Here is an 18,348-nt window from a genome sequence, read left to right as displayed (position 1 = left end):
TCTGGTTGTTTTTGACACCAATTAGCTATTCACTCAATAATAACCATGGAATTCGTTCTACTAATGCTATAATGCACATATCTTTATTCGGACTGTAAAACCCCGTATTCCATATATTAGGGCTTCTAGTTAGGCGACCTCTCTCTAATCAAATCAGAACCGAAGGACGTAAATAAATCATTATATCTTTCAAGAGAGTTTGCCATAAGCTCCACAGTTTCAATTGACTATTGTATTGCCCAAAATTGCAGATGTCAATCTATTCAACAAAACCCCCATCCTCCATACCCCAACTCTTCAGCCTTTGTGTCAGAAAGGCCTAATATGTTTAACGTTAACATACAGTTACCATCTTGCATCTCAACTACATATCCCTCAAAATTCTTGAGACTTTTCACAATTGTACCGCACATCCATGTATCAGAAACCGCAAAGTCACTCTTGGAGAGCTTATTTTTGGTTTTCATGACGATAAAGATGTTTCGTGTATGAAATACAAATGAAGATAAGAAAGGGATGGAATGGGGAGAGTGTACTTATGGTGAAGATGAAGAAGTAAAATGAGGGGAAGAAGAAACAGGCTACGTAGAGATATACTTATCTTTGGATACTTGGCTCTTATAGTAATAGCAAACATAAAGCAGCAATCGAGAATTACTTCAGAATATAGTCCCAAGTGTTGAATGAGAAGGCCTGTGATAACTACCAATCGAGAGTAGCCATTCAAGCTTGTGCAGAACCAGAAAAATGATCTTTATGAAAGAGAGAAGGACCATCACACCACTGTACAAATGATGCCCTTGACTCAAGACTCTTGCTTTGAATATTTCATCAGAGATAGATATTATAGACCAGCTTGAATTCCGCGTATGCATTCTGTATGTAGAGTACGCATAATGATGCTATATGCCAAAAAGAACAGCTATATAAACAATGGATTAAGACAGGACAATCATAACCAAAAACTAAAAGAAACCCGGGTATATCAACACTAGAGAAACGACTCGCTCAGATAGCCGCCAAGACTGATTGATACAAAAATGGGACGGGAAAAGTGGAAAGCAATAGAACAGGAGGGGTCGGATTTGAACGTAGGGTTTGAGGCTAAGCCGCCATGGTAAGGACATAGCTGTAAAGAAAGTAATTAGCAACTGTAACCACAGTAATAACGGGAGAACAAAAACGAATACTCACGATGTAATAGAATCCATCCGCTCAGTAGTCAACTTCAAACTAACAGTCAACAACTCCCTCGCAATACGAGGCTCCTTCTCCTGCATAATTTTCCACTGTGAACCAGTCAAACACCAAGCCACACAATCGCGCTCAGCCTTAACGGTCGCCGTGCGGCGGGTATCACTAAAAAAAGGCAACTCGCCACACGGTCGACCAGCGACAATGAGTTCGAAGTAGCGGCCCTGGGGGAGATCGTAGCCCGCGCGCAACATGCCCGATTCGAGCAGGTAGAAGGCGCGCGGGGCGTCACCTTCGTGGTAGAGGACTTGACCTGCTGGGTAGGACTCGCGCGTGAAGTAGGGGCAGGCAGGGAACCAGAAGTCTTCATTTTGTGTCGAGAGGCCGTGGAAGGTTTGGAGGAGAAGGGGAAGAGGTTGGCGCATTGCTGACCAGGCTGGGGAGACCATCATTGCTGTTTCGTGTTCGCGGATTGTGGTTGTTGCTACTCGTTGCAGGTATTGGCCTCGTGGAGAGCTGACGATTGTGTCGGATAGGGTTGAGGGTTGGGGGACCGGGACCGGGACTTGGAGGAGGGTTGAGGGTGTCGAGGGTTCGGTGGGGGTTAGCAGGGCTTCTTGGCGGCTGTAGAAGACTTTCAGGTAGTCGTTCTCGCAGAATTCGAGGGCTGAGTTTAGGTCTTCGAAGATTGATACGCCGGATTCGGCTTCGAAGAGTCCGACGTTTTGGAGACTCTTGCCTACGTCGCCTTCGACGTTCAGGCCCGAGATGGCTGTTTGCACGTTGCGCTTCTTGAGGACGCGGTTGATGCGAGTGAAGGCTTCTGCTGCTGAGAAGTCGAGACCATAGACTCGGGAGAAGTCGAGGATGAGGAAGCGGATAGGACGTCGGTCGAATGCTTCTTCTTCGATGAGACCTCGCATGGTATTCTCAACATTAACGATGGTTCCGAAGAAGAGATAGCCACCAAGCTTGATGATCAATGTCTGCTGTCCAGCTTCGTGCAAAAATTGCTGCTGAATGGGAGGTCGCCGGACTGTCGATCCAGCAGTCTCGCCGGAGAACGTGGCTCGAATGGCGGATTTGCGGGAAGTCTGAACGACGAAGTTCACGCATGCCAAAATGATTCCAACGAAGATTCCAACCACAAAGTCCCAAGCACCCATGGTGACGACAATAATGACAACAGTCAAGTATTCAAGCCGAGTAAGCTTTCCCCAGGTATCCACCAAGGCTTCCTGCAACAACTCAATACCCAACAAGAAGATCAAGGCACCCACAACCATCACAGGAATATATCCAATAATGACAGGACCAATGATCATGATACCTGCTGTAGCTCCAGCCAGCATCAACCCTGCCAAGCGAGATTCTCCGCCGCTTGCAATGAAGAGAAGACTGTTTGTGTAAACAAGGTAATTTTGAATACTTCCTGCGAATCCAGAAAGAGCATTGGTCACACCGTGAGCCATGAGTTCTCTATCAACGTTGAGATTGTCCTCGCCAGTAGAGATTCCCAAAGCGGGAACGTTGATGGGCACATGGAGCACACCAAAGAAGGTCAGTGCGAACATGGCTGGAATCGTCTCGCCAAAGGCAGTCCAACTGACCGCAGAGAGATCTAGAATAATCAACATGCGGTTTCTCAAAAAGAGACCAAATTTCACTTACCATAAAGTGTATAGAAATGATACCAAGGGTTGTTGGAAGACGGAGCGTCAAATACCCAACCATTTTTATGCAAGGCAACCATAGAGATCCTAGCACTCAAAATTACAATATAGAAAATAGCCGCGACTGCAATGAAGTAGCCCCCGACCAAGAAGTTCGAGCGAACGAACCGCTTCAAGACAAGGAGACAAATTGCAAGAGACAGAGGAACGATCCAAAGCGGGAAAGTATCAAGATGGAACAGTTTCTGGAGTGTCTGAAGATTATACTCCAGCGTCCCGGGAAGTCGAGCCGAGACCTCAACTCCAGTTGCCAGAAGGAAGTAGCCAACGCCACCGATACAGCCGATCAAAATGTGGCGAGGGAAGAAACCGATGAGCGAGCCCAGCCCGCATACACCCATCAAGAAGAATACCAAGCCGGTCAAGATTGAACTGACAGAGAAGGCTAGGATGGTGGTTGCAATGACGGATTTGGGGTTGTCTTTGCCAATCGAGTTCATGATTGTGAAAGCCATCTGGTGGAAGAAGGGTACTACTTCGATCATCTCGCTTCCAATTCCTCCTTTGAAGATCGATCCTCCACAGGAAAAGACGACTTGGGAAATAATGGTACTGACGTAAAACATCGAAATACCATCGGTTCCTAAGTGGGAAAATAGCGGTTCTCCAAGAGGGAACAAGATCATTCCATATGACAACGCGTCCAAAATGTTCAGTAGAAGCCCTAGCAGTACAGCTGGTACCAGACTAGCTGGACGGACTACAGCTTCCTGCCAAATAGTACGCCTATCCCATGACTTCGGGCTAGCCAGAGCCCTGCAGTATTTGGCCACTGAAAAAAAGCCCTTCGTCAAGAAGTTTGGAGACGGAGTGACATCTCCCTGATTCTCAATATCGCCAGCACTTCCATAATTCTGTGTAGACTTAGACCGTGACTTCGATAATAGTGACGTGTGTTCCGTATCTCGTTCGGGTGCTTCATAGATAGTAGGCGGCGGTGGGAACGACACCTCCTCATTAGCAGATGGCGTGATCTCATCATCAACCACAGCAGAAGGACGACGAATCATCTCCGTGAGAGCCGAAGAGGCCGATGCAGGGTCAACAGAGGCAGAACCAGGATCCAACGCCTCCTCCAGGGCAGTATGAGAACTGGAGGCTTCATCCTGGGAGAAACCGGTCGAATGCTGACTGCCGTGGAATATATCTAGGCCAGGCGGGAGGCCGGGGGGGTCCCGCAAGACAGACTTTTTGTTCAGTGACAGGCCGTACGTTGCGAGCTCGGCGGTCTGGTCCCGGAGACCATCTGAGGCATAATGTGCCGGATCTAAGTATGTGTTGTCAGTAGTCTATCGCGCGGTCAGGAAGCTACACAGGGACCCACCCATATTCTTGCTGTTAAACGACCGGTGGTAGAATGATCGACTTGGGGTTCGTCTTGATCCACTGTAACTGGAGGCTTCGGCACCTATTGGGCCAGGTGAACTGGCCAGGTTTGCATGTTCCACCAGTGACTCTGGTGACAGAGCCATACTCGGATCACGGTCGAACATCAGGTTGCGAGACAAGACAGATGCGCGAGAGTCGCGACGTCGTGGTTGCAGCACGCCCATCGCGCAATTGTCCAACCGGGAACCTTTTCGGAGGATAAATCGATTAGTGGGCCACGAACATGGTGGGAGTCGAGGTACAAAGAGAACAGGAGAAAAAGCGAGCAAGACCAGGCACTAGAACAAGGCAGTGACTTATCAACTCCAATTAGCAAAGATAAAAAGAACTCGGAGTTTTGACTAAAGCTCTTATCTGCGGGGCTAACCCGATGCGGACTGGTGGGATGGGCCGTGCAGATAGACCGTTCTACGTAAACATCCATGTTCTTTTTCTATCTGTCTATTGGTACTTTACTGAACTTACTTATATCTAACTCTGTGGTTGGTTCTAATTATATTGGCCTGCAGCAAATCGCTCCTCCGTTGTCGGACACGCTGCCTAGACGTGCATGGATCGGCAGTTGCATATGCATAAGCGTTACGTCCTACAGCTTAACTGGCTAAAAGTACCGACGTTCAATGGCGCCATGATCTTCATAGCTCCCAGCAGATGCATGACGACCCTATCGTCTTACACATCACAACCTTGGGGGCATCTCCCAAGGTTGACAATGTTACTCGAGTCATGTCGTATACTCATCCCACCTATTGAATGCAGAAAATCGATTGGGGCCGTTAGCTCAGACGCTAACGGCGGGGTATCTCAATGTACATGCTCTCCATAGCCAACGCCCACGTCCCCGAATTATTCCGTATATTCAGCTCAATCGCTCCAAGAATCCTTGAGAGATCAACCTCTCTACATCACCCTGTCGAACATAGAGTTGACTATTCTTCGTCAAGTTGATAACCCTAAGAAAGAAATGTTAGCAAAGTAAAGCAAAGCACACCATAAAGCCAAAACATCAACCATCAACGTCCCCAAAAACCCCCAATAGGAACGGACAAAAGGAAATAACGTCAAGGAAGAAACATACCCATACTCCGTCTGAATCTCCCCAGCATCCTTCAAAACCCTGACATCAATAAACAAATCCCTAGGCGGCTCCAACGTCCCCGTCAAATCAACATCAGTCCACTGCCCCTTATACGCGGCAAGCATATCCCCATATAACCGAAAATACTCCTCCTCCTCAGGACTAAGGGAGCTATGTCCACCCTCACCCCCAAGCGCGGTCATCGTAGCTCCACCATTGGCCCCATTCCCACTCCCACCTTTTCCACCACCCTCAGCATGCTGTTGCTGCTGCTGCTCAAGAATATCAACACCAAGCCAGCATAGCTCTTCAAGTTTCTCTGTGCGCACGCGGTGGTAGGCTAGTAGACAGCGCTTGTTGCGGCGCATGCAGAGGTGGTCAACTAGTAGTGCGCAGGCGACTGCTGGGTCGGCGGATGGATTGAAGGCGCCTTCGAATGGAGCTAGGAGGCGGGTGACATCACGGTCTAGATCACGCACTTCGCGGGTTACCGCGCGTACTATTTCGGTTTGATAGGGTGGGAGGTGGGCGAGGGATTGGGTGCGTTTGGCGTGTTGGACCTTTCGGAGGGGTTGGTTAGTTTTCTTTGTGGTTATTTCTATGACATTTGGGGGGGTGGAGGGGAGCGTAGATTGGAATTATTGAGGGGCTTGAGAAGATTTTGACTTACCAGTTTGTTGCCGAGTTCGCCGTACATTGTTGCTACGCGATCTGGGTCCTGGTGAGGTACGCGACTTTCCATTTCGATGCCAAGACTTTTCTTAGTCAGGGATCGGCGCTTGGCGAGATCCATGCCCGGGCATGGAATAGATATGGAGAAGAAAGATGATGATCAATGATTATGACTTATTGGAAGAAATTTTATTCAAGAGTATTGAGGGAAACCCAGTTTGAAAGGGAATAGAAAATGCAAGATCAACAAATTTCAGATCTACGAACACACCAGTATAAACAATAAAACTAATACTGCATAGAAGCCCTCATCTGGTTATACCCAGCCTGAGTAATAGGCCGATACTTAGCAGGCAAACCATCCCGCATACAAGAAGGAATACACTCAATAACCTCATCAGGATCCGGCGCCATAAAATAAGGAATAGAAAACCTCCTCCGAGTCATACGTTGTACACCCTCAAACCTATCTTCAAGAGGCGGCAAAGTGACTCGATGATTCGTAGACCGAAGGGTATCTATACTCGAGTCAGCATGCACCTAAAATAGAACTTACACATGTGACCATGCGAGCAAACGAAACACAAACCATTACTCCACATCTGTAGCAAATCCCCCAAATTCATCACAATTGCGTTCTTAATAGGTGCCGCGGGGATGTATGATCTAGGTGAAGTGATATCCTCTACTTATAGGCCGCCACAGTCATCTTGGAATAAAATCGTTACCGAGCTCCAGTCTGTATGAGCAGGACATCTAGTTGCGCGGTTTGATTCGAGTTTTTCAGCTGGGATTGGTGGATAGTGTAGGAGACGGAGTTGATTATTGTGGCCTGAATGTTTGGCTAGGAGGTGATTCTGGTCTAGGTCCAGACCTATGGCGAGTGCTTGCAAGATCTCGCCTCCCACGAGGGAGCATTTCCAGTAGAAGCGTAGCATAAACTCTTTGAATCCTGGCAGTACTTCTTCTGGTAGCCATTGGTTTGGTTGGGGTTTGTTTTCATCGCTGCCTATGTCATAGCTTTCCTGCTTTTGGTTAGTTTTTGGTCAAATCAAATAGAGAGAAGAGATATCCATATCGATATCGAATATCAGGCACATGCAGGCGATAGAACATATCAGATAGCTGATCTCACTTTGATATCCGGTATCTCCCTCAACTGTCCAGACACATCTCCATCATCCCTACCACTCATAGCCTGTGACACCTTCTCCAGCCCGGGCCACGAGTACCCCCGGTGTACATCCCAACCTGGCGGATGAGGCGCCTTGAGTTTTTTATCCTGTGCCAGCTTGAAGAATCGCTTTGACCAGTGGAATGCTTCGTCTAACATTGTCTCTGGTAGTGAGTGGTTGGTGATGTACACAAACCCCACCTTCTTGCAAGCGGTGACAATTTCCTGTGCGACTTGCTGACAGGCTGTATCGATTATGTTCCATTTGGAAAAGTCCACGATGGGGATGCTGGAGATGGATTCTGTGGATGCCATTGTCTATGAGATATGGCTTCTGATGTTTGATATTCTGATACGGAGTATTCCGTACTAGGGTGGTGGGTCGGATTAAGCGTATCTGGAGGGGATGATTGGGAGGGGACTCGTAGATCTTGGGTGAGACCCTTCGGATCTTAGACATTCGGCGTTTTGTTTGTCCAATCGCGGCTTTGTGTCACTGGTTATGAAATCAAATGTCTAGAGTGTTTATAGGAATGTATAAGAATGGAATTGTCTGCCTTCGGTGTAACTTAGACCTTGAAGTTATGTTTAGACCTACATCTAGGATGATCTCTATATCTAGTGACATAGCTTATGAATGAGTCCAAGATGTCTATCCAAAACTCATCGCCCACGATACGGTACACATATTTTTGGAATAGAAACTCCCCTCAAGCTGGAGTACGTGGGGTGAAATAGCCGGGCAAGCAAGCCACAGCTGGCAAGGGACTCGGGTTAGGGCGAGAACATGAAGTGGAGGGATCATTTCAAAATATGCAGAGTCGACAATTAACTAAACCCAGCCATTCGGATTTTCGAGAACAATGTATGCGGTGAAGCGTTGGGAAGAAAGGCCATTGTGCCCAGGTGGACACGGGTCGGGCTGCGGTTGCTAGGGCATTCCCAGTGGAGATGTGAAACTACATCATTCTACCCTTTCACATTGACCTTATCATATTTCATATTCACAAAGTACAGTAAGTTTCAACCCTTAAACACCTCGATCTTTAACTCTGTTCCGTGACTCCAACGCTAATCTTACTCGTTTGAGTAGTCTGTTGACACCCGAGTCCAGCCACCCGATAACACCCAACGACGAAACGAAAACCCTCAAGACAATCCAACAAAACCATTCCGACCCGATCACAAGAATGCGGACTCCCCAGTGGATCTGGATAACAGCCGCATTCTTCCCAATCGCCCACACAACCCCAACAGAACCCTTCACACCAGCAACAAACGCCGAAACGAACAAACGGGCCTTCGACGTCCTCCGCCTCCTCCGCCGAGCAGACGATGACAGCAACTGCCCCTCAGGCTACAACCCCTGCACAGACCTGGGCAACTCAAACGCATGCTGTAAACAAGGCACGAACTGCTCAAAAGATGCGGCCAACAACATCGCCTGCTGCGCGACCGGCGCAAGCTGCACAGGAAGTCTAACAGGCACAACAACCGCAACGACAGGGACAGGAACGAGCTTCATGTTCCCGCAGACTGCATCGGCGACCGCGACGAGCGAGGGAACGTCAGCAACGGACTCGACGATCGACGGCGCTTATCCGTTTATCGCTGTGCCGACTGCGTTTAATAATCCGCAGTCTTGTTCCAGTTACTACTCCGTCTGTCAGTCTGAGTATACGCAGTGTACTGGGGCGTTGATGGGGCGGTATGCGGTTACGATTGGGAATACTGATGGGGCGGGGAAGACGGTTCAGGCTGTTACGGCTGCGTCGCAGGCTACTTCTATTTGCTCGAGTTTGAGTGTTGAGGCTTGTCATGGGATTAATCTTGGTTATTGTGGTTCTGTGGCTACGCAGACTGGGGGGTCTGGGTCTGATACTAGTGATAATGCGGCTTCTGTGAGGACTACTAGTCTGACGGATCTTGTGTTAGGGCTTGCTGTTGGGTTTGCGGGCATGTTTATATGATGTGATGGATATTGATGAAGGGTTTTGTGTATATTTCTTTTTTTTTTCGTGTTTATTCTTGACATTGGAGTCATTACAGGCCCATGCTTGAGCATTTGGAATTTGGCTGCAGGTACAAGGTGTCGGATCGTCGGGCTTGAGAGTCATTGGGCTCGGAATTGACCATAGAGGAATTGAATTGGCCTGGTTTATGAGACTGGACTGAGTCATTGGGTTAAAACATTGGGCATGATGTTTTGAACAGACGCTAGAGTCGAAGAGTAGAATGGCGGTGTCGATCTGATTGCTGTGCAGTGGGGAATCTTGCATCTACTGCGTCGATCGTCGTTGAGATGATGCACGAGAGCGACTTTCAGGCCTTGTTTCCTGAGTAGAGTTAGTATCTCACGAATAAGAGCAGTCAATTAATTGGATTGGACACGTTATTTCCGAAACCCCAGCCTCCGGTTGAAAGACGGTCGGGTTGGGTGAGGCGTTGTAAATCGGGTGGTTGGGTAGGGCCCTGGAGGCTGGGGACCTACTTTGTGACTGTGTTCTATTATTCTGTGCTCGATCTTCTCTTCTCTTCTTCCATTCTTTGCCCACATTCCATCTTTAACATTCAAGATCTCCCCGTTGGCTTGAATAGCGGATCTCCGTACGGAAGACCGCTCAAGTACTGTATACCGGGTGAGACAACATTACTAGTGCTGAGCACCTCCGCTCAACACAAACGAAAACCCTCGAGATTGCAGATATTCACTGGGCCTAACTCAAATATCTGCGAGCATTGCTTCGCTCGTTGTTCGCCATGCGCTCTTTATCCATCCCGCTCTCAACGCTAGCCCTACTTCTCACCCACTCGCTATTGACGACCGCAACCCCGCTTGCACTGGAGGAAACTCTCCTCGAAAGGAGCAGCTGCGCAAACCCCTGTGGCTACAACGACTGGCTTTGCTGTGAAACCGGACAAACATGCACAACCAACAGTGACAACCAAGCCGTCTGTGCGGATAGTGGCAGTGGGAGCTACCAATACTTCACCACCATCTACACGCTTACCGAAACCGACAAATCAACCATCACCTCAGTATGGAGTAGCCAGATCGCCGCAGCGACCAGCACAGGCACCTGCAGAGTCGACCTCGGCGAAACGAAGTGCGGTACGAGATGTTGCGAGGCTGCGCAGGAGTGCGATAACGGCGAATGTGTTGCAGAGAGTTCCTCGGTTGCGATTACTGCCACAGAATCAGGCGCAGAGGCTACACCCGGAGTCCGACAGACGAGCAACGGCGCCAGCACCGTAACGCAGACATCGGCACCCACCACAACCGAAGGCTTCACCGCACCTGTCGGAACAGACGGGGCAGATTTGATCGGCGTCAAGGCTGCAAACAGTGGCGGAGGATTGAGCGGTGGTGCAATTGCAGGAATCGTCATTGGCACGATCGCCGGTGTGATCTTGTTGCTGCTCCTTTGCGCCTGTCTGTGTTTCAAGGGTGCCATCGATGGCTTACTTGCAGCGCTCGGGTGCGGCAAGCGTCGTAAGAGAGAGACGACATATGTTGAAGAACGACACTCGCACCACTCGCACGGTAGTCGACCTCCTCCTGCGGGCCGGACGTGGTTCGGAAGCAGACCTCATGGCGGTAGTGAAGTCAGCGAGAAGAAGTCCAAATTTGGCTGGGGCACTATCGCCATTGTTCTCGGTGCTCTTGCTCTCTGTCTGGGATTAAAGAGACGCAAGGATAGAGATCACGATGATGATAAGACGGAATCTTCATACCCCAGCTCGTACTATTACTATTCTGACTATTACACGAATAGTACGTCTGCCCTCCATTCTGATGAACGATCTTTGCTGACAATCCTCATAGGTAGTGCTAGTTCAGACCGGCGGACTCGCGATACACGACGATCACGACGATCGCGCACTCGCTCAGGCCGTGGTTGATGGATATCTCCGTCTGATATGAACAGGGACCATGACCTCTTTTTCCCCTGCTTTTCTTCCCTTTTTTTGGCCGATATTTCGGTCATGCATTTATGGCGCTGATGTTAAAACGTGACATGTATCACCACGACTTACCTGATGTTTTTGTCTTTTTTCTTTGTTTTTTTTGTTTTTTTTTTTAATTTGGACTGGATGGTATGATTGCTTTTTTCGATGTTGATACGAGACAGTTGGATGTGAGATTTTCTTCCCTGTCGACAGCACGTTGCGATGTACATATGACATTATGAGCACAAACTGGACATGATAATATGAGTGAATTTGAATGAGATGATTGGCAGTGGTCAGTGGACAGTATTGCATTGACCAGCTGCTCTTAAAATTGGCCCTCTCGGGTGTTGAAGAGTCGGGCACCGGCATTAGATATCTGTAAGTAGCTAGCTTGCACATGGAATCAAGGCTGCAGAGTGCAAACAGCTGCAGAGCGGCCTTGCAGGTACAATGTGCTCTGCTAGGATAAGGCAATCTGCGGTACAAGCGCGTAGAGGATTGGGTTTCAAATAATTGAATAGGTAGATGCAGTGAGGGAAAAACTTGGGGATGGAGATCTCCAAGAAGCGGCCACACAAAGCGTTACGGGACTTCTCCCCGCCTTCACTTCCGAACTTCTCTTTCTCTCCCTCCCTCACCTTATTTCTCACTTCAGCCTCGCATCATCAATGATTTTAGTTTCGGGATTAATCTCCTGACGCTATATCTCTACTTCATATACCTTTAGAGATTCTTCTGCCCTTCGCCGCTTTTGAGATCCTTCGGAGTATTACGAGTCCCCGACTCATCACCGACCACTATGCTCCAAGCGCAGAGCCAGCAACACGTTTTCTCTCATCAGCATCAGTATCCTCAGGCTGATCCCTCATGGCTTCAGCATCAACAACAACAACAGCAACAGCAACAGCACCACCAGGCCCAGCCGCACCCACACCAGTCGCAGCAACAGCACGCTTCCCTAGTCGCCCAGCAGCACGCCCAAGTGCAGGCTGCTGCCGCCGCCGCGCAGCAACAACACTATGGCCGTCTCGCCATGAATGGCAACGGCGCTGGTAATTCCGCACAGGGAGCCGGCGGCGCCGGCGGCATGGGCGGAGAGGGTCTTTCGAATTCGGTCTCCGTCATGGACGGTGGGATCAGCGAGGAGAATCGCAAGGTCTTCATTTGGGTCGCCGAACTGTTGGATCCCACTCGCAGGGAAGCTGCTTTGATGGAACTGAGCAAGAAGCGCGAACAAGTCCCCGAACTGGCCCTGGTCATCTGGCACTCTTTTGGTTGGTTCCGATTTCGCTTGGGCCTATGTCTATGCCTATCCATCCTTGTCTACGGAAACTAACGGTCGGCAATTTGCAGGTGTCATGACTGCGCTCCTACAGGAAATCATCTCGGTCTATCCGCTTTTGAACCCTTCTCAGCTGACGGCTGCCGCTTCAAATCGAGTCTGCAATGCGCTGGCGCTTTTGCAATGTGTCGCATCCCATAACGAAACCCGTACTCTTTTCTTGAATGGTGAGCGATATCTACGTTGATGTATGCGAATGTGCATACTAATTGTTTTCGTGCAGCTCACATCCCTCTGTTCCTCTACCCCTTCCTCAACACCACCTCCAAGTCCCGCCCCTTCGAATACCTCAGACTAACGTCGCTTGGCGTTATCGGCGCATTGGTGAAAAATGACTCGTCCGATGTGATCAACTTCCTCCTCACAACCGAGATCATCCCTCTCTGCCTTCGTATCATGGAGACTGGATCGGAGCTGAGTAAGACTGTCGCAATTTTCATTGTACAGAAAATCCTCCTCGATGACGTGGGTTTGGGCTACATTTGCGCCACATACGAGAGGTTCTACGCAGTGGGCACTGTTCTCAGCAACATGGTCACCCAGCTTGTCGAGCAACAGACGGTCCGCCTGCTCAAGCACGTCGTGCGCTGTTTCCTTCGGTATGTCTTTCCCTCTCGCTCTTCCAACACTCCTAACACTTCTCTAGATTGAGCGACAACAGCCGGGCCAGAGAGGCTCTGCGGCAATGTCTCCCCGAGCCTCTTCGGGATGCCACTTTTTCCTCGGTCCTCCGCGACGACGCAGCCACCAAGCGCTGCCTGGCTCAGCTCCTCATCAACCTGTCCGACAACATCTCGGAGGGAGCTCCGCCAGCCATGTAAAATACGAAAAGCATCTGTTTCTTTCTCCCCGAAATATTCCACCTTATGATATGCATGGGAAAGGCTACTGGCGATTAACGGTCACAAGGCGCAAAGTGTGGGTGAAGAACCGGCTGGATCCAACGCGTGAGATATGTCGTCGATTGAGGGCATCGGGTCCACCATTTGTTTTCTCTTCATTCTTGGTTGTTTCTCTTTTCACCACATTTATATTGGGTCACTTAAGGGTTCGGTGATATGTATGCGTGACCGGGGTCTAATGTATTCTTGTGTCTTTTTTCTTTTTCTATCTTTGCTTCTTATTTTTTTGTTTGCATTGTGCTTTGAGGAAATATGTTATTCTGTCTTTTCATTCTCTGATCGTGTTTCAGACGCTGTTACTGTCGGGTGGCGCGAATTCTGGTCGGCGCTGTCGTCTGTGTGCATTTTCTCCTTGTCTTTGACAAGGTTCAACTGCTCTGTGTGAGATAGACCTTTGAGCGAGAGATACCAAAGATCCAGGCGTCTGCTTTTCTTTTCTGTCTTGTCTGTGTATACGCGAGTGTTTTTAAAACATGAATGAATTTATCTTCTATAGTATTCTTTGAGAACAATGGTATTGTTCTCCCTTATCCATTGGATGATTGGCGGCAGAATTTAAGCTATCTTCATGTCCACTCAGGTGTACTTTCGTCACCATTGCGGCTAAAAGGCATAGCAATATGATGTTAGAACTGCGCTCGAAGTTCAACACTTCGACATAGGAGGTATTCCAGCTTAAATACAGAACCTAGCAATTCTTCCAGACAATCTCATTGATCCTTTAACTCTCAATTAGTATAAAATACCCTAAAATCACGAGAATCCCCTGACAGCCACCGACTTCCAAACGCGACACTCACGTGACCCAGTTCTCGACGCGCCTCGCCATCCGCATTGCCTCCCAAAAAAAAGAGCCTATGACTATCCGCCCTACATACAGATAATTCTGGCATTTCGCACGACCCATTTTACGAGCGTAACCTCCTCCACGGCTTTTGCTATCAACCAAATATCACTCCCGTGAAGTACCCCCAGCCGACCACCCAAGAACCCCAGCCCTACGGCTGTCCCGCCGCGATGGGATCGCGAAAGCGCACCCGCTCCGAAGCCATCCCCATGGACCAAGACGCTCCAGAGGAGCAGAGCCTGCTCACCCAGATAAGGAGTACCTGGGAATTTGCAAGTCTCATGCAGTACATCGCCATCTTCGGGCAGGTGATGAAGATAGACGAGGAATTTGAGATCGAGGTAGGTGCTACACGTTCACATCGCATGGGGGAAGTTGAATCTCTTGTCGCATTTGATAGATCGCTTTATAGCGATGTCCTTCGTCCGGTCGGAAAGAGGCTGACAACTTGCCCTTCTCTCGTTTACAGGATCTCGAAGCCGAATGCCTTAAACCGGAACCTTCTCATAAGCTTTTGGAAATTGGATTGTGTTTGCTGAAGTGGATCTCGTCGCATCGCGGCCTCACGTATGTATACTTCGTTCTATTTCTTTGGCAATACTAGTTTTGGGTGGGATTGGAGCTGACTCTGGCTTCGCTGGCAGGTATGAGAATTTCGACGAGTATACTCGCCGCCAGTACAATGCGAAAGCACCCAATACTACGAATCCCTTTGGATACGATGAGGAGCCGAAGAAGTTTATGGATTTTGATGTTTTCCTTAAGCTTCGTGTTCTTCATGCGTTGAGCACTTGGACTTTTTGGAATGCAGACCGTATTCGCGACAAGATGCCCGAGAAGCGAGAGACTGATCAGCTGGAATGGGTGAGTTGATGGTCTTTTGGAATTGAGATCTGAGGATCGCTTGCTGACATCTGCTAGCGCATTGAGGAGTTTGGTTGGGATCGTGAAGGCCGTTCATACTACGTTTTAGATGATAATCGTTTGTACCGCCGCACCGATCGTCCTGCGCCTCCGCCCGTTCAGCGTCCTAAGAAGAAGGCGAAGGGTAAATCTTCTCGATCGTCGAGGGCGTCCAAGCGTGCGTCCACGGCGGCTGCGGAAGAAGGATCCGACGAGGAGAATAAGGATACGATTGATGATGATCCTGCTGCGGCCTTTGCTGCGGATCCCTTCAAGTGGGAGTGTCTTGCTGTTACCCTCGAGGAGTATCAGGCTTTCTTGGAGCCGCTCCAGAAGACTAAGGATGCGGATGAGAAGGCCCTTCGGTCTAGTGTTGAGGATCACATCTTGCCTATCTTGGAAAAGGCTGAGGAGGCGTCTCAGCGCAAGCGCGCCAAGCGTGACAAGGAACTCCTGAGCTTACAGCTTGTCGCGGGTGCCAAGCGGTCCAGCCGACTTGCTGCTAAGCAGGAACAGGAGCGACATGAACGAGAAGCCGAAGAAGCTGCTCGGAAACATGACCATGACCTGGCTGAGGCTCGTAGGGAACAGGCCAAGCATAGCCAATTCGAGGACGACCGTCAATCTCGCATGATGACTCGCGAGCAGCGCATCAAGGACCGTGAGCAGAAGCGCATTCTGCACGAAGCAGAGCTTGAGCGCATCGCCGAGGAGCAGGAGAAGCTTGAAAAGGGCGAAAGCAGGGCCTCTGCTCGAAACCTCAAGGCTGAGCTGGAGAAGTCGCAGAAGAACTTGGCGGAACTTTCTCAGGATGACCAGTGGATCTTTGATTGCTCTGGCTGTGGAGTGTACGGGGAGAATTTGGTGAGTTCAACTCTTTGACATGGACACCTAGGTAGTGATCTGGGGCTGACTGTTTCACAGGATGACGGGAGCCACAGCGTGGCCTGCGAGAATTGCAATGTGTGGCAGCATAGCAAGTGCCTCGGTATTTCTCAACAAGCCGCCGAAAAAGACGACTTCCAGTTTGTTTGCCACGATTGCAAGCAGAAGGAACAAGACGCCAACAAGCCCAAGCTTCCACCCCTGAAATTCCGCGTCAGCGCTTCGGCATCTCCATCAGCTTCTCCCACTATCGGCAATAAGCGTAAGATGAAGGTTGAAGATGACCAGGTGCCACCTTCGCCCGTGAAGAAATCCCATACAGCTCTTTCCAACATCCAGAATGATCTCCCAAGGACGCAGCCTTCTCTTCCGCCTACTCTAAACCATGGTCATTTCTATCCTCCTCCCTCGCCTCAGCGTCCGGCCCATCACACAAATCAGACACCTTTGCCTTCGTCAAGCCCTCCCCGTCCTCCATTTTCTCCTCCCAAGGGTATGAATGGTCTGCTACATTCTACGGAACAGAACCCCCGACCTAGCTCTGCCCAACATCACCTGCCGCCTATGAACGCGGCACCTCACCTTCCTCCCATCGGATCGTTCCAATCCGTACGACCCTCATCCTCTCACTCTAACCAGAGTCCCGTTCAGAACCAGCCATCCATGTCGCCTACACAAGGTAACCCCGATGTTGGCCCTCTCGCTGGTTTCCCTCTTGTTGCTCCTCACGCCTCATCTCCGTGGAATTCCTATGATACCCATGCGACTCCACGCCCCCAGTCTGGCCATGGCGTCACCAACATCTCGGCAATGTCTCACAACTACCCATCTTTCTCTGCCGCGACGCCCAACGGCAACCACTCCTCACCTCCCCAGAGCTCCCACGGCCTGATGTCAGGAATCAGTCCAACCAAGCAGTCTCCTCGACCGGTGACTTCTGGTAGCATGGCAGGTGCTCCTATACTACCGCCAATACGCCGATTGGAGCCGAGCCCCAAGCTCATGGGCCGCAGCTCCCCGGATGCTCCTATTCCTCCTCCTGTGAAATGCATGACTCCTGAGCAGGAAGAACGCCGCCAGAGAGAGAATGCCTCAAGGCTACACCACGCTCATGGCTATACCAATGGTCAGCATCTGATGTCGTCACCATCGCTAAACCGCATTCCTCCTCTGGGCTCTGGTGCTGTTTCTCAGTACCCTGATCCGGTTCCCTCGCCTCAGCGTGGAAGCAATGGCCATGGTCAGTAAGAGATCTGTACAACAGTGTACAACAGTGAAGTACAACAGTGAGGATTAGTCTATTCCCTGCTAGTGGTTTCACAATTCGTCCTTAGAAGAGGCCTGTGCTTTCCAGTTGCTTTTGACGTCTATTCTAGCTTTTTTACAAAACGGTTGTGAGCGCGAATGGTATCCATCCGGATATTATATCCATGAGACGACACCTCAAGAATCCAACCTCACCAATAGCATGAAATGAACCATTTGACTTGGATCTGCAAGCAATTGTGCTCTACCCTGTCTTTTCCAAAAGTTCTTCTTATTGCAGACTGGCTTCTCGGTGTACCTGTGTTTTGATAACGAATTTTCTCCTTCGGTGTCAGGGCTTCCCCATATTGGGGGATTCTGAATTCTGAAAGGCATTCTCTTGGGGTAGTTGGGCCCTGTGAGGGGTTGTTGATGGAATGGCGTTTGAATTTATTCTTTTTATTTGATTTGTTCTCTTTACAATGCATCAAGATGGGGGTGGGGGGACTCGAGTGGCGTTTTTGAGATGGTCTAGCTCTGGTCCTGGTTGCCAGTTGTTTTGGGGGACTAGGGCATGTGTATTTTAATAGACAATTTATTTGATTGCAATTTTGTGTTCTTCTACGGGTGTGGTGTTATGAGTGTAGGCAAGATACATATGGTGACTGTATAGTTGCGGCTCCGAAGAGAAATCTATAACAAATCGGATCCAAGACTACCTGTATAGTGCTACATCTAATATACTGTAGTTTGAAACATACCACCCAATAGTATAATCGCATTATGCCAACACACGCCAACACACTCAAAGGAAAAATACTCCCAACGGCATACTGCACCTACCTCCCAGAATGTACAATGCCCAGCACAGAACTAAATCAGCTGATAACAAGAACGGCATGCATCCCTACAGCTGCAATGCCCACCTCAGTGCCCAGCCGAAGTCCAGCGCGGTAGCCGAGCTCTAGTTCCAGCTCTCGCCGTTCATTTACTAAGACAATGATACAGTAGCACGGGAAGAATAACCACC

The 18,348-nt window shown here is 49.5% G+C and overlaps 7 protein-coding genes across 7 annotated transcripts; 4 read left to right on the top strand and 3 right to left on the bottom strand.

The window, feature by feature from the left end:
• Positions 1-1,104: 1,104 nt before the first annotated feature.
• On the bottom strand, positions 1,105-4,480 carry N7508_007871 (sulfate transporter family protein; the record flags this gene model as incomplete). Its single annotated transcript, XM_058465935.1, has 4 exons — positions 1,105-1,129; positions 1,195-2,815; positions 2,866-4,194; positions 4,252-4,480. 4 exons carry the CDS (start codon positions 4,478-4,480, stop codon positions 1,105-1,107), a joined length of 3,204 nt encoding a protein of 1,067 aa, XP_058317263.1.
• A 695-nt stretch (positions 4,481-5,175) lies between these two features.
• On the bottom strand, positions 5,176-6,136 carry N7508_007870 (DNA replication protein PSF1; the record flags this gene model as incomplete). Its single annotated transcript, XM_058465934.1, has 3 exons — positions 5,176-5,269; positions 5,395-5,954; positions 6,065-6,136. 3 exons carry the CDS (start codon positions 6,134-6,136, stop codon positions 5,176-5,178), a joined length of 726 nt encoding a protein of 241 aa, XP_058317262.1.
• Positions 6,137-6,354: 218 nt separating this feature from the next.
• N7508_007869 (uncharacterized protein) lies at positions 6,355-7,555 on the bottom strand (the record flags this gene model as incomplete). The annotated part of the gene is made up of 3 exons (XM_058465933.1): positions 6,355-6,606; positions 6,795-7,091; positions 7,202-7,555. The coding sequence occupies 3 exons, from the start codon at positions 7,553-7,555 to the stop codon at positions 6,355-6,357; spliced, it is 903 nt and encodes a 300-aa protein (XP_058317261.1).
• An 875-nt stretch (positions 7,556-8,430) lies between these two features.
• N7508_007868 (uncharacterized protein) lies at positions 8,431-9,210 on the top strand (the record flags this gene model as incomplete). The annotated part of the gene is made up of 1 exon (XM_058465932.1): positions 8,431-9,210. The coding sequence occupies one exon, from the start codon at positions 8,431-8,433 to the stop codon at positions 9,208-9,210; it is 780 nt and encodes a 259-aa protein (XP_058317260.1).
• A 790-nt stretch (positions 9,211-10,000) lies between these two features.
• On the top strand, positions 10,001-11,165 carry N7508_007867 (uncharacterized protein; the record flags this gene model as incomplete). The annotated part of the gene is made up of 2 exons (XM_058465931.1): positions 10,001-11,015; positions 11,071-11,165. 2 exons carry the CDS (start codon positions 10,001-10,003, stop codon positions 11,163-11,165), a joined length of 1,110 nt encoding a protein of 369 aa, XP_058317259.1.
• An 828-nt stretch (positions 11,166-11,993) lies between these two features.
• Positions 11,994-13,357, top strand: N7508_007866 (Rcd1-like cell differentiation family protein; the record flags this gene model as incomplete). Its single annotated transcript, XM_058465930.1, has 4 exons — positions 11,994-12,468; positions 12,548-12,703; positions 12,760-13,135; positions 13,183-13,357. The coding sequence occupies 4 exons, from the start codon at positions 11,994-11,996 to the stop codon at positions 13,355-13,357; spliced, it is 1,182 nt and encodes a 393-aa protein (XP_058317258.1).
• Positions 13,358-14,455: 1,098 nt separating this feature from the next.
• N7508_007865 (putative PHD finger domain protein) lies at positions 14,456-17,321 on the top strand (the record flags this gene model as incomplete). Its single annotated transcript, XM_058465929.1, has 5 exons — positions 14,456-14,626; positions 14,698-14,852; positions 14,930-15,149; positions 15,207-16,052; positions 16,113-17,321. 5 exons carry the CDS (start codon positions 14,456-14,458, stop codon positions 17,319-17,321), a joined length of 2,601 nt encoding a protein of 866 aa, XP_058317257.1.
• Between the last annotated feature and the right edge of the window lie 1,027 nt (positions 17,322-18,348).

Source organism: Penicillium antarcticum (assembly GCF_028974205.1).
Source record: "Penicillium antarcticum strain IBT 31339 chromosome Unknown utg000008l_segment0_segment0, whole genome shotgun sequence".
Classification (NCBI taxonomy): Eukaryota; Fungi; Ascomycota; class Eurotiomycetes; order Eurotiales; family Aspergillaceae; genus Penicillium; species Penicillium antarcticum.
This window is presented reverse-complemented; position numbering and strand designations above follow the sequence as displayed.